Below are 14,355 nucleotides of genomic sequence, written 5' to 3'. Positions count from 1 at the left end.
ACCAAAAACAACTGAAAAGTTTGAAAAAAAATTTTTTTTTCTTAGTTTGTTAAAAATGTTTGTAAATAAGTTATTTTTCTCTTTCACTGATGTGCACTAATGAGGCTGCAGTGATGGACACTGAAAGGCAGTACTTAGATATGGCACTGATAGGCGTCACTCATAGGCGGCACTGAAAGGCAGCTCAGATGGGCACTGATATGTGGCATTGATGTGCACTGGTAGGCACTGATATGTGGCATTGATGGGCAATGACAGGTGTAGATGTCCCTTCTGAGGAATGCCGATTACCGGCTCCTCTCCTCACGAGCTGTCAGCTTGACGAGAGAAATGCCAATAACCAGCATCTCCTTATTTACATGCGATTAGCTGTGATTGGACACAGCTGATCACATGACAGAGGGGAAGTCATCGGCTCTTTCTGCTGATCCGCTGTGTCCCAGGGACACAGCGTACCACCGACTGCCGTGCTGCACACCCCCGGGGGTGCAGAGTTGGACATATGACATCCTCCCAGAACAAAAGAACCGCCTTGCGCCCGTCCTTTTCTTATATGGTGGGCAGAAGGCAGTTAAAGTGTAGAAAATGTACACTTCATTCACTGCAATGTTGGGCAGCGTAACATGGCAGTGCAATTCAGTCTGATGTGTGAATGAGACACATAGGAAACAATGGTTTCCTGTGTGTCCCTGCAGTGGCAGACATTTTATTGTACAGTAAAACGTCTGTTACTGCACATAGTGGGAATTGGCCTTAAGTGTCAGTTTAGACAGGTATTCCAGTATAAGATGAATATTGTGCAGAATGAACGGTTGCTGTATACATTACTAAAATAAAATAGTTCTCCTTTTCTCACGATCCTATAAACTACAAGTAGAACTAATTCTCCATAGCATTAGATTAACCCTTTCCTTCACTTTTGCCAGAATAAAAGCCAGGTGCTTCAAATAAAATTATTTTTTTAGCAATGTGTTAAAAGCTGCGGATCCCTACCAATGCTCAAGTATCCCCCAAACAGGCCATGTTTTGGGAACTTGTCTTAGTTGAAATAACTGTCATAAAGATAAAGCTATTGACACAAATTTAAAGGATAAGTTCACTTTTTAACAAAAAATAATAAATGCACGTTTTTGCAGGTAAAAAAAATGTGCATTTGTTAGTGGAGCCTCCAAAAGTATTGGTCAGTGATCAGCAGATCGCCAGCCCCATGTACAGTTGTGTTCAAAATAATAGCAGTGTGTTGAAAAAAGTGAAGAACACTCAAAATCCTTCTAATAGCTTTTATTTCCATACACACAAATGCATTGGGAACACTACACATTCTATTCCAAATCAAAACATGAAGAAAAATATATCAAATAAATTGAAGAAAAGTGGATATTAGACTGTTCAAAAAAATAGCAGTGTTTGTATTCTTCTTTACAAACTCAAACATTCACTATATAAACTGAAAAATGTTTGAAGATTTTGCTTTCCTTTGAATCACTTAATTAATATTTAGTTGCATAAGCACTGTTTCTGAGAACTGCTGTACATCTGTGTTGCATGGAGTCAACCAACTTCTGGCACCTGTGAACAGGTATTCCAGCCCAGGATGATTGGACCACATTCCACAGTTCTTCTCTATTTCTTGGTTTTGCCTCAGAAACTGCATTTTTGATGTCACCCCACAAGTTTTCTATTGGATTAAGATCCGGGGATTGGGCTGGCCGTTCCATAACGTCAATCTTGTTGGTCTGGAACCAAGACGTTGCACGTTTACTGGTGTGTTTGGGGTCGTTGTCTTGTTGGAACACCCATTTCAAGGGCATTTCCTCTTCAGCATAAGGCAGCATGACCTCTTCAAGTATTCTGATGTATTCAAACTGATCCATGATCCCTGGTATGTGATAAATAGGCCCAACACCGTAGTATGAGAAACATCCCCATATCATGATGCTTGCACAACCATGCTTCACTGTCTTCACAGTGTACTGTGGCTTGAATTCAGTGTTTGGGGGTCGTCTGACAAACTGTCTCCGACCACTAGACCCAAAAAGAACAATCTTACTTTCATCAGTCCACAAAATGTTGCGCCATTTCTCTTTAGGCCAGTCAATGTGCTCTTTCGCAAATTGTAACCTCTATAGCACGTCTTTTCTTCAACAGTGGGACTTTGCGGGGGCTTCTTGCAGATAGCTTGGCTTCACATAGGCGTCTTCTAATTGTAACAGTACTCACAGGTAACTTTAGACCTTCTTTGATCTTCCTGGAGCTGATTGTTGGCTGAGTCCTTGCCATTTTGGCTATTCTTCTATCCATTTGTATGGTAGTTTTTCGCTTTCTTCCACGTCTTTCAGGTTTTGGTTGCAATTTTAAAGCATTTGCGATCATTTTAGCTGAGCAGCCTATCATTTTCTGCACTTCTTTATATGTTTTCCCCTCTCCAATCAACTTTTTAATCAAGGTACGTTGTTCTTCTGAACAATATCTGGAACGACCCATTTTCCTCAGAATTTCAGAGAGAAATGCACTGTAACCAGCATGTACAACATTTGCTGCCTTCCTTCCTTAAATAAGGGCAATAATTGCCACCTGTTTTTCAAAGAATGAATGACCTCACTAATAGAACTCCACACTGCTATTATTTTGAACATGCCCCTTTCAATGAGTGATTCAATGACACAGAATCAGCAGCATGCATGTCATGACTGTTGGGTCTGTTGGATTTATATTACTCTACTACACCTGCTAGTAAATTATTTGCCATGTAGAAATATAATTTCTACCAAAAACAGTGATTGATCAGGTTAGTGATGTCTGACTGCTATTATTTTGAACACAACTGTAGGTCTCCCCCTGCTCTGTCAATATATCTGCTTAATCATACAACCCTTATAAGCAAGCAGATACTACTGGCAGGAAGGCTCAATGACCTACCACGGCGCAGTGGAATATTGAAAACTAAAAGCAGACAGCCGCAAAGGCTGCCGGAACTTGTAGTTTTCCCATTCACAGAATATGTGAATGAGTGACACGGCCAGGAGAGAGCCCCACACAGTCACGTCTAATTTTAGTTTGACAGTTAGCGAGGAGGGGGGAGAAGAGCCTCCACTAGCTATCCCAGCAAGGAGAAGCGGGGGCCGGTCTGATCGTAACATGCAGCATGTTACGAAAGGTGAACGTATTCTTTACAGCACATATGCCTGGTGAAGGAGATCCTGAAACCATGACCTGTTTGCTGGTAGGTTGAGAACCACTGGATTAAAGAATTCATTCACCTTTCTGATCCTGCTTCATGTTACCCCCAACATTAACCACTTCAATAGCAGGCACTTTCACCCACTTCCTGCCCAGGCCAATTTTCACACTTTGAATGACAATTGTGTGGTCATGCAGCATTGTACCAAAACTACATTTTTTTTTAGATTTCTTTTGGTGGTATCTAATCACCACTGTGTTGTTTTTTTTTTTTTTTGCTAAACGAAAAAAAAGACTGAACATTTTGGGAAAAAAAAAACCCTAAAACTTTTTTTCTTCATTTCTGTTATAAAATTTTGCAAATAAGTAATTTTCTTCTTCACTGATGTGCACTAATGAGACTGAACTGATAGGCTGCACTGACAATGCTGCAATGATGGGTACTGACAGGCTGCACTGATGATCTGATGACTGCACTGATTATCAGTGTACCGTATTTTCCGGCGTATAAGACGACTTGAAAATCTTCTCAAAAGTCGGGGGTCATCTTATACGCCGGTATACGGCATGCTGACACTTCCAACGGAAGGGACACTAAGTACAGGAGTGGGCACGGGCTGCTGTTTCTTACCTGGCTCCGGTCCCAGTCCCAGTCCCACGACGATCCAGTCCAGGAAGCGCGGCTGCTCCTTCATTCAGTTCGGCCACTGGATGTTCGCGCGGCTGCTCGGCTCCGCCTCCTCACCGGTGATTGGCCACCAGAACTGCAGCTCAGGAAAAGCACACAGGCGGCCAATCACCGGCGAGGAGGCGGAGCCGAGCGGCCCCGCAAAAAATCGAGTGCAGGAGCGGCCGGTAAGTGTGCAGTGCAGAGGTGCTGCTGGAACCACATATGCTGGCTGCAGCAGCACCATACTGGAACAGGGGTCAGCAAGTGTCATTGGTGAATAGTGCCCCATCATTGGTGTCACTGATACCAATGATGGGGCATTATTCCTCCCACTGACACCAACAATGGGGCACTTTTCTTCCCCCCCCACTGACACCAACGATGGGGCACTATTCCCCCCCCCCCACTGACAACAACAATGGGGCACTATTCCACCCCCCACTGACACCAATGATGGAACACTATTCCTTCCCCCACTGACACCAATGATGGGATACTATTCCTCCCACTGACACCCATGTTGGGACACTATTCCTCCCACTGACACCAATGTTGGGACACTATTCCTCCCACTGACACCAAAGATGGGGCACTATTCCCCCCACTGATATTAATGATGGGGCACTATTCCTCCCACTGATACCAATGATGGGCACGATTCCTCCCACTGATACCAATGATGGGCACGATTCCTCCCACTGACACCAATGATGGGGCGCTATTCCTCCCACTGACACCAATGATGGGGTGCTATTCCTCCCACTGACACCAATGATGGGGCACGATTCGTCGCTCTGACACCAATGATGGGGCACTATTCCTCCCACTAATACCAATGATGGGGCACTATTCCTCCCACTGATACCAATGATGGGGCACGATTCGTCGCTCTGACACCAATGATGAGGCACTATTCCTCCCACTGACACCAATGATGGGGCACTATTCCTCCCACTGATACTAATGATGGGGCACTATTCCTCCCACTAATACCAATGATGGGGCACTATTCCTCCCAGTAATACCAATGATGGGACACTATTCCTCCCACTGACACCAATGATGGGGCACGATTCTTCCCACTGGTGTGCATTGGAAGACGGCATTGGAAGTCTTATACGACGAGTATAGCCCAAACACTATATTTTACAGGAAAAGTAGGGGGTCGTCTTATAAGCCGGAAAATACGGTAAATGTCCCTATCACAGGAAAGCCAGTATTCAGCTTTCCTTTCCTCAGACACTGACAGGGCTGGGGAAAGGAAATTATTTTAGTCGACCAAAATATGACGAAAACTAAAACAATTTAGATGACTAAAATACAACTAAACTAAAATGGCAATTTAGTCAAAATTAACACTGCTTCCATACACATGTGTGCAGGTGTGGTGATACTCACAGTACAGATTTACAATATATTTTTGAAAAAGTGTGCCTGCTCCTGTTATTTCAAATTAAAAAACTTTTTCAGTAGGTCAAATTATAAACAACATCCAACCATTTAAAAGCAATCTTTGTATTACACAGTACTTTAGCCCTTTCATTACATATCAAAAGCCTCTCCATTCTTTGCATACAGTTTCAAGAAAGTAAATTTAAATAAATATTTCCCCTTTTCCCAAGCCAAAGGTTGCAATGCATCCACAGACATATGATCATGTCAATCTCAATCAGGCCTGTAGTCTATAGTGCCTACAGCCCATAAATTGCACCCTACCACCCAAACATGATCTGGCTGCCCAACAAATCATTGTAACAGTAAGGGCAAATGTGCATGTCCATGCATGCAGAGCAGAAAGGTGAGCTCTCAGGTGCCAATCTGCATGGAAAATTATGATTGCCTGGAAAAGCTGTTCCTTGGTCCAATGAAACAGCTGGAATAGGCAAATCTTCTCTTGCGTCTGCATGGACTAATATACTCAGAGAGGTATTGATGAAAAAAGCACAGTGGTCAAAAAACAAAACTGTAGAATGCAAAATCTGGTGCAGCTCTGCACAGAAACCAATCAGCTACCAATCAGCTTCCAGGTTTTAATATTAAAGCTTAATTGAACTAGATGAAGTCAGAAGCTGATTGGCTACTATGCACAGCTGCTCCAGATTTAGTAAATCTCCCCCAATGTCTCAAGAAAGATTTTATTTCTGGAAAAGAACTGAGGCTCCGTTCACACTTGTGAGACTTGTCATGCAACTTTTGAAATATAAAGTTGCATGACAAGTCACAGCCCATTGTTTTCATTAGCACCCATTTGGAACCATGCAACTTAAAGTCACAGTGACTTTGAAAAGTTCTTTGCACTACTTTGATATGACTTTTTGTATCAACTTGAGTTCCAGATGTGTAAAATTGCTTCAGAGCCACATTCCAAAGTTGCAGTGGAAATAGTGCGACTTTGGAGTTGCACAAGTGTGAATGGAGCCTTGGGGTTTTCATCTTATAAATCTACACGCATCAGCCACATTATTAGATACACCTTGCTAGCACTGGGTTGGACCCCCTTTTGCCTTCAGAACTGCCTCAATTCTTTGTGGCATAGATTCAACAAGGTGTTGGACACATTCCTCAGAGATTTTGGTCCATATTGACATGAGTTACTGTTGCCTATCATCTTGAACCAGTCTGTCTATTCTCTTCTGACATCAACAAAGCATTTACGTCCACACAACTGCCGCTCAATGGATATTTTCTCTTTTTCTGACCATTCTCTGTAAACCCTAGAGATGGTTGTGCATGAAAATTCTAGTAGATCAGTTTTTGAAATACTCAGACCAGCCCAGCTGGCACCAACAATCATGCAACATTCAAAGTCACTTAGATCTCCATTCTGATGCTCAGTTTGAACTTGCTTCACTTCGTCTAGATACCTAAATGCATTGAGTTGCTGCCATGTGATTGGCTGATTAGCATTTATGTTACCAAGCAATTGAACAGGTGTACCTAAAAAAGTGGACGGTAACTGTAAAACTTTAATCATGTCTTTGTATTACCTTGTGGCAATACAGACTATGGCCCACACCTGCATCAGTAATTGTATGATCATTGACAGATGAGGAAGAGGACTTCACATGTAATATTTAAACTGATGTCCATGATTTCTCCACAGCATGCCACAGACCACACAAAGAGAAAGAAGAAACTAAGCAGGAGCAGAAGAGAATAGGAGCTTGAAAAGGAAGTGAAATGAGGAAAGTAGAACTTCAGAATGGAAATGATAATAATTGTTTGCTTTCAAAAAAGAAAAAACAGGAACAGAGAATGATTGTCTAGGTGAAGTGTTCCCAGCACTTCTATCACTATGAACACACAGTATGAACAGCAATGGCAAGATCTGCATAGCTCACAAATCATACCTTACCTAGATACAAACTGAAAAACTATAAAAATGTAATCACATGTAATCCTTTCCATTACCCTTATTCCCAATTATTTTCCCCAGCCTGTTGTAATTCCATTGCCTACTGCAGCTTGGGGGGGGTTGACATGCGGCAAAAACACAGCTCAACCACGCATTTTTGCCTTCCCCAATCACAATTCTAAACAAGGCCTAAGGCTTTGTTCACACAGGGCATAATACAGTGAGGCCATGTTTATCTGCACAGGGATGCACAGGTATTCCATGCATCCCCATGCAGGCAGTACAACTGATGTCCTTTGGGACACAGCGGCTGCACAGGAATGCACGTAAACACATGTGCATTCCCATGCAGCCAGTGTGTCTCAAAGTACATGTCAATTGAGACGCAGTGGCTGTATCGATACAGCCACTTCTCCCAACTTGACATCCACGTGGGTGTATGTCCCTGAACCCACATTGTCTGTGTTTGGGGCCATGTACCTACACCCGTATGGATGTCAAATCTGTCTTTGCAGCTGCTGTGTCCCAGTTGATATGAATTGGACTGCCTACACAGGGAACAACTGTGCATCCCTGTGCTGTCAAATACACACTTCCATGGTCATACGCTTTAGCACACCCCATTGAACAAGGCCTTAGTAGGAATTTAGCAGGAAATTTGTAAGTTATCTTGTGGTTTTGGTGTGCAAATAAAGATTTTATTGTTTTTTTGTGAAAAAAAATGATTTGATAAACATTAGCGCAACTATTGTGGTGCCTAAAAAAATCAGTAGCAGCTTGTTTTTATTCTAATTGCTTTCAGAAAATATATGGTGTGGGGTGCTTTTACAAACTCTGAAAGCTGTTAAGTTAAAAATGAAAACCTCTAGATTGTAAGAGAAATGTTTGCGTACGTTCAATTTTCACCATTTCGCAAAAAGATGCAACTTAAAATTTACAAATATTTGTTATTAACTCAATACAGGTTAAGGTTTTATATTTAGTAGAAATTTAGCAGGTATTTTGGAAAATTTGCTGTGTTGGTATCTGCTAATAATTTTATCGAGAATATCGCTTTGACAAACATTTGCACAAATATCACAGGGCCCTAAAAATCAGGGCTTTCAGAAAATATACGGTCTGGGGGGGGGGGGGGGGTGTCTTTTACAAACTCTGAAAGCTGCAAAGGGAAAATAAAAAAAACAAACAATGGAAAGATGGACTGGCCACCTGAGCTTAAAAGTTGAGCACAGGGCCTGGTAGGCAGCGAAAGAGTTAAAAGCTGTTACAGGTCATCAGTTTAAAGTTAACCATGAATAAAGGTCCTAGAAACCGGAACGCTGGTATTCTTACTAGCTAGAGGAGATCAGCAACTGAACATTCAATGGACACCTGCCCTTATATCCAGCAACACCTACAGTTTGGATAGCGAAGTCTGGGAAAAATGACGGGATAAGGGGCGGAGGGAATGAATGAATCAAGGGTCTATGGAAGCTGGCGGCAGCCTGTCAGAGCTACATGCACTCTCGGGAGCTGCAACGTATGTAAAACTCATGCTCTCACTGATATAGGACACATGTAACTGGCAGTAAAAGGGTTCAATTAATGTCAATGGCTTCATTGTAATAACATATATTTTAGAAGGGAAATTCCCAAAACATGTCTTTTTGGGGGTACAGCTGATCTAACTAAAGAAGATATCAGTGATGTGTAAACTTGACTAAAAAGCCTAATTGTTTTTCAGATGCAGTGGGTGCAAACCCCCCGGAGGGGGCGAACACTTGTACTTCACACTGTTTATAAATGGAGCAGGTAACTTGTTAGAAATAAGAGATTCAGCTGTCTCTTCTGAGTCACAGCCACAACAAACTTCCCTCCTGTACCTTGAGTTTTCTGACAAGTCTTTTTAATGCAGAGTAAATTGGTAAAATGGCCTTTACAGAGTATTATTGGAGGCCACACCTTGCATTTTTTTATGTTGCTTCTCTACAAGATCTGCAGTGGTGTGCAACAAATCATCCAGCGTTAAGGTGCAGATCTGTCCAGAATGTCCAAGTTTTTCATACATTTCTTTAAATTTTGTAAATGAACCTGTATGGTGCAATTTTTCTTGTACGGCATCCATCTGTAGTAAAAAGATGACATCACAGATCAGAAAATAAACCCAAATATAACATAATTCTCAATTCAAACAATTCTCAACAAAGCTTTAAACACAAGCATAAAGAGTTTTAGCCATGTGACTAATTTTTCAAACCTCATGGGACCCTGCTGAAAATTGACTTTATTTTAAATAATCATCTTTGGGGCTAGTTTAGACTGGCGCTAGCCCTCTAAAGTGGGTGGGGGGGGGGGGTTTCAGAGGAGGTATATGTTGCCACCTTATTATTTCAATCCCTAAAAGCCTGCACCACCACCTTTTTTGCATGTGGTTGTGATCCTGCGCTGCTGTTTCTTTTTGTCTTTTCAATCCTATTACTGATAGGTGGCACACATGTCACAGGCCAGTCCAAAGACCGTTAATCAAGATGGCAGACAGCAGTGTTAGTACGTGCATGGAACAGAGCGCGGTGATAAAGTTTCTTGTGAACGAAGGCGTAAAACCCACGGATATCTACAGAAGACTTCAAGCACAGTACGGTGACGAGACACTCAGCCCCCCCTCCACAGCCCTCTGGGAAACTCAACAGGTCCCAGAGGACTGTGGCCCATTCACAAAGCGCAGCGTGCTTCATGCATGCACTGCCGGTTACCCTTAGTCAAAATGGTGGTGCCAGCACCCGACAGCTGACTGAAGAATCGACTCGGGGTGAGGACACCGCTGGATGCCTGGACAGGTAAGTGCTCTAATATTACAAGCCTTTACTTGACCCTAACAGTAACCCTGGCACTGAGCTAGATCTAACATTGATCTAGGTATTTTTTTTCACTACACACCTTTATTTACATTTTCCCTACATATTAGAAAGAAACCACGTTTCTCTTCCCTATTCAGAGATTAAAAAAAAACACAGGGACAGGCTGCACAGTAACTGACCACTGTGATAGCTAATCAGAGACTATCACAGCAATCAGGTGACCCGGAACCGGGAATACCAAGTCCTGATTGTTCGTATTGGGACCTGGGCATCTCGCTTACAGCCCGGTATCTGTGCTGGGAGTGCGCTGCGCTCCAACAACAAACACTGATACGCAAATATGCAGCCCCACTGAAAAAAGCCCAGTTCTGTAGGGCTGCATATATGCATACTGTCGGCATTAAGGGGCAAGCAGGACATGTACCTGAATCTGATCTGTAATTAGCCTCCTGGCATTCCCCATACAGCAGGGCTAGAGCGTGAGAGGATGAAGCAGTACAAGCAGCCAATTAGTTCATGTGCTAGCAAGAATTATGGTAATAGGAAGAGAAAGCAGAGTGACAGAGAACACAGAAATCACTGTGCTGCTTCTCCTTTCACTCTCCAGTTAAAGGCTGGGATGGGCCCAGGACGACCTGAGCTCAGAAGAAGCAGGCTGGGTGATGCTGGTAGTCAAATTGAAGACATTCACTGGCAGAAAAAAAAGAACTGTCGGAAAAGCTGAATATTGTTGCGAAAACTAGCTCTGTTATTTATCTTTAAATGGGCTACTCAATTTTATCAACTTATGATTAAACAAGCGCAATCAGCGCTCAAGTCCACAGTGAAAAATCCATAGAGTTCACAGAACAAGTGGATGGATGGCTGGAAAGGTGGATGAGAGAAACACACACTGTCTGGCAGCTCCTAGCCAGTGGATCTGGGTAATCCCTCACGAGCATACAAAGGAAACAGAGCAGGGCGCCAGATTAGTGTATGGTTAAAAAACACTTTAATGCCATTTCTCACTTACATCTGAAAGACCTGTAGACTGCTCCAGGTATTAGAGTGGTGGTGAAATGTACAGCTCACCGTAATCTGGATGGACTGATAGGGCTGCAGGGCACAAGCAGGGACCCGCTGCAGGATGGCAAATCGGCGGTGTCTCTCCTCTCACTCACAGCACTAACAGGAAAGCAGACAGAAGAACGTGACAGGTTGGGGAGGGGGTTAGGTATGGGCGGACTGCAATGCGTTTCCGAGGTCCTGCCTCCTTTTTCAAGCTGGCTCGTCTGGGGAAAAGTTGGGATATAACAGCTGTCAGAGCAGCCGGTTAGAACCAGTCAGATGGGAGTGGGTGGAGCCAGCCGTGGAACGGTTGATGGAAAAACACGAGTGGAGAATATCATACAGGCACCCTTACTTCTACCATCTACCGAAGGTGCACAAAGACCTTACTTGTCCTCCTGGCAGAGCCATCACTGCAGTCTTGGAGAGTCTCACCAGTGGCCTATCCCAGTATGTGGATTTTTTCCTACAGCCCATAGTCCAGTCTCTCCCTTCCTATGTCTGTGATTCCCTGTACTTGTTGGAAACTTTGTCCAATTACTCATGGGAGGAGTCGCATCATTGGCTCTCGCTTGATGTTAACTCTCTGTAAACCTCCTTACTCCATGAGGTTGGACTCACTGTGGTGGGGCATTTTTCAGCAGGGGAGCTGAATCTCCACCACAGACAAGCGCAGTTCATCTTGGACAGCACTCACTTTTTCCTGGAACACAACTACTATAAGTTCTAGGGGGACTGCTTCCTCCAGGTGCACGGCACTGCCATGGGTGCTTCTCTCACACCAGGTAATGCCAACCTTGCCATGGGTTGGTAGGAAGAATCATGCATCTGGAGAAACAACCCCTTTGCTGCCCACAGTGTGTTTTTCGGGAGGCATATAGACGACGTGATCATCATTTGGGAAGGTTCCCCTTCTTCCATTGCCTTGCTCATCCACTATTGCAACAACAACCAGCTTGGTCTTTTCTTCACCCATGTGTGGAGCCCAGAGTCACTGGTATCTTTAGATCTAGAATTGTCCCAGAATGAAGGCCATATCATATGCAAGACCCATTTTAAACCTTCTGTAGGGAATTCCTACCTGCATTTCAAAAGTTGTCACCACCCCAAATGGATACAGAACATCCTCAGGGGGCAGTCCTGCAGGTTGAGAAAGAACTGTACCCTGGATGATGACTACAGCCAACAAGGACAGATCCTGAGGGACAGATTGCTGGACAAGGGATATGATCCAGAACTGGTCAACAAAACATTCCAAAAATGTTAGTCCTTTGCCCCCAGAGACAGTCACACAACACCTGTGACTAACACTGAGGTCAAGTTTATCACCCAGTATCACTCCAGACATAAACAGATGGAAACAATTAAAAAAAAAAAAAGACATTGGGGTATCTTATTACAAGACCCAAAATTGGGCCCAGTTTTAGCAGATAGACCCAGGATAATATACAGGAGGGCAAGAAATTTCAAAAATATAGTCGCTATTCAGTTCCCAACTCTTCTCACCCCCTTGCCACATTTTGTAAATTAACTGGCATGTTTCAATGTAAGAAAAGTAGGTATAAAATGTGCCAATTTGTGCATCATCGCCAATAGAAATTTCATGACTCCTCTGGTAAGACCTATTCTATAAACAGGTTCTACACTTGTTCCACTGAACACATGGTCAATTGCCTGTCCTGCCCGTGGCCTCCTCTACGTGGGACGCACGGTGCATACTGTGACGGCCCATTTTGGGGAACACAGAAGGTTCATTGAGGATGGCAGGGATGACCACAGTGTTCCCAGACACTTCCTCACTCATCAGGACAAAATTACAGAAGGTCTAAGTCTAGGTAGTGGAGTCTATTTCACCTTGTGACTCCCCGGCGGAAAGGTTCCAGACCTATTGGATATTTACCCTGAACACCTTGGCACCCAGAGGTTTAAATTAATAATTGGAGATTAATACTATAATATAATATCCTTAGGTTACTTTTAGCTTTTGAATTTCTTTTTATATACACTTTTCCCCCTTTTTATGATGTGTGCAATTTTTTTTTATGATGTGCGTATTTTTTTTTATAAAAGTGTTATATTGATAAAAAGGATAGGTTTTAAAGAATCACTTGTTTTTCTATGTGTATTTATCTGGTATACATCAGTTCATTTATTACTTTAATTTTGTTATTGTTTTTAATATCCAATATTTTACACGTGTGTTAGATCTCTATACAAAATGTTGTTTACACACTGTTATTTTAGTTTATTAATCACTTGCCCTCCTGAGGATTTACCCCCCTTCCTGACCAGGCCTCTTTTTGCTACTCGGCGCTGCACTAATTCAAGTGATAATTGCGTGGTCATGCAATGCTGCACCCAAACTAAATTTACGTCCTTTTTTCACACAAATAGAGCTTTCTTTTGGTGGTATTTGATCACCTGTGCACTTTTTATTTTTCACGCTATAAACAAAAAAAGACCAAAGATTTTGAAGAAAAACAATATTTTTTTACTTTCAGCTATAAAAAATATATAGTAAACTCATGGTTAGTTATAAATTTAGGCCAAAATGTATTCTGCTACATGTTTTTGGTAAAAAAAAATCCCAATAAGTGTATATTGATTGCTTTGTGTGCAAGTTATAGCGTCTACAAACTATGGTATAGATACTGTAATTTACGCCATTTTTGCTATACAGTTCTGCACTAGTTTAACTAACAATTGCGCGGTCATGCAATATGGTACACATAAATGAAATTTATGCCCTTTTTTTCACACAAATAGAGCTTTCTTTTGGTGGTATTTGATCACCTGTGCACTTTTTATTTTTGGCGCTATAACCAGAAAAACATTTGAAGAAAAAAAAATTTGTTTGAAAAAAACAATATTTTCTCATTTCGGTCATAAAAAATATCTAAAAAAACTAAAATTTCATCATAAATTTAGGCCAAAATGTATTCTGCTACATGTTTTTGGTTAACAAAATCCCAGTAAGTGTATATTGATTGCTCTGTGTGACTTTCTGACTGCCCATCACATTTCTTGAGGTGCTAAAATACCAGGATAGTACAGGCACCCTCAAATGACCCCTTTTCGGAAAGTAGCACCCTAAGCTATCTGCTGAGAGGCATATTGAGTCCATGGAAGATTTATTTTTTTCCACAAGTTTCTGGAAAATTACAAAAACATTTTTTTTTCTTTACACGAAGTTGTCATTTAAATGATTTATTTCTCGCACAAGCCATGGGTATATGTGGAATCACACCCCAAAATACATTCTGCTA

General features: G+C 42.3%; 1 protein-coding gene across 2 annotated transcripts in view; it reads right to left on the bottom strand.

The window, feature by feature from the left end:
* Nucleotides 1-9,068: 9,068 nt before the first annotated feature.
* The window catches only part of PTCD2 (pentatricopeptide repeat domain 2), a 120,719-nt gene continuing 115,432 nt past the window's right edge, over nucleotides 9,069-14,355 (bottom strand). For both annotated transcript variants that reach the window (XM_089689018.1, XM_089689017.1), the window contains exon 10: nucleotides 9,069-9,309. In XM_089689018.1, coding sequence (XP_089545144.1) covers nucleotides 9,121-9,309 — 189 coding nt within the window. In that variant the 3' untranslated portion in view covers nucleotides 9,069-9,120. The remainder of the gene's footprint in view (nucleotides 9,310-14,355) is intronic.

Source organism: Staurois parvus, unplaced genomic scaffold (genome assembly GCF_062004578.1).
Source record: "Staurois parvus isolate SC_StPar_1 unplaced genomic scaffold, SC_StPar_1.0 ptg000466l, whole genome shotgun sequence".
Lineage (NCBI taxonomy): Eukaryota > Metazoa > Chordata > Amphibia > Anura > Ranidae > Staurois > Staurois parvus.
This window is presented reverse-complemented; position numbering and strand designations above follow the sequence as displayed.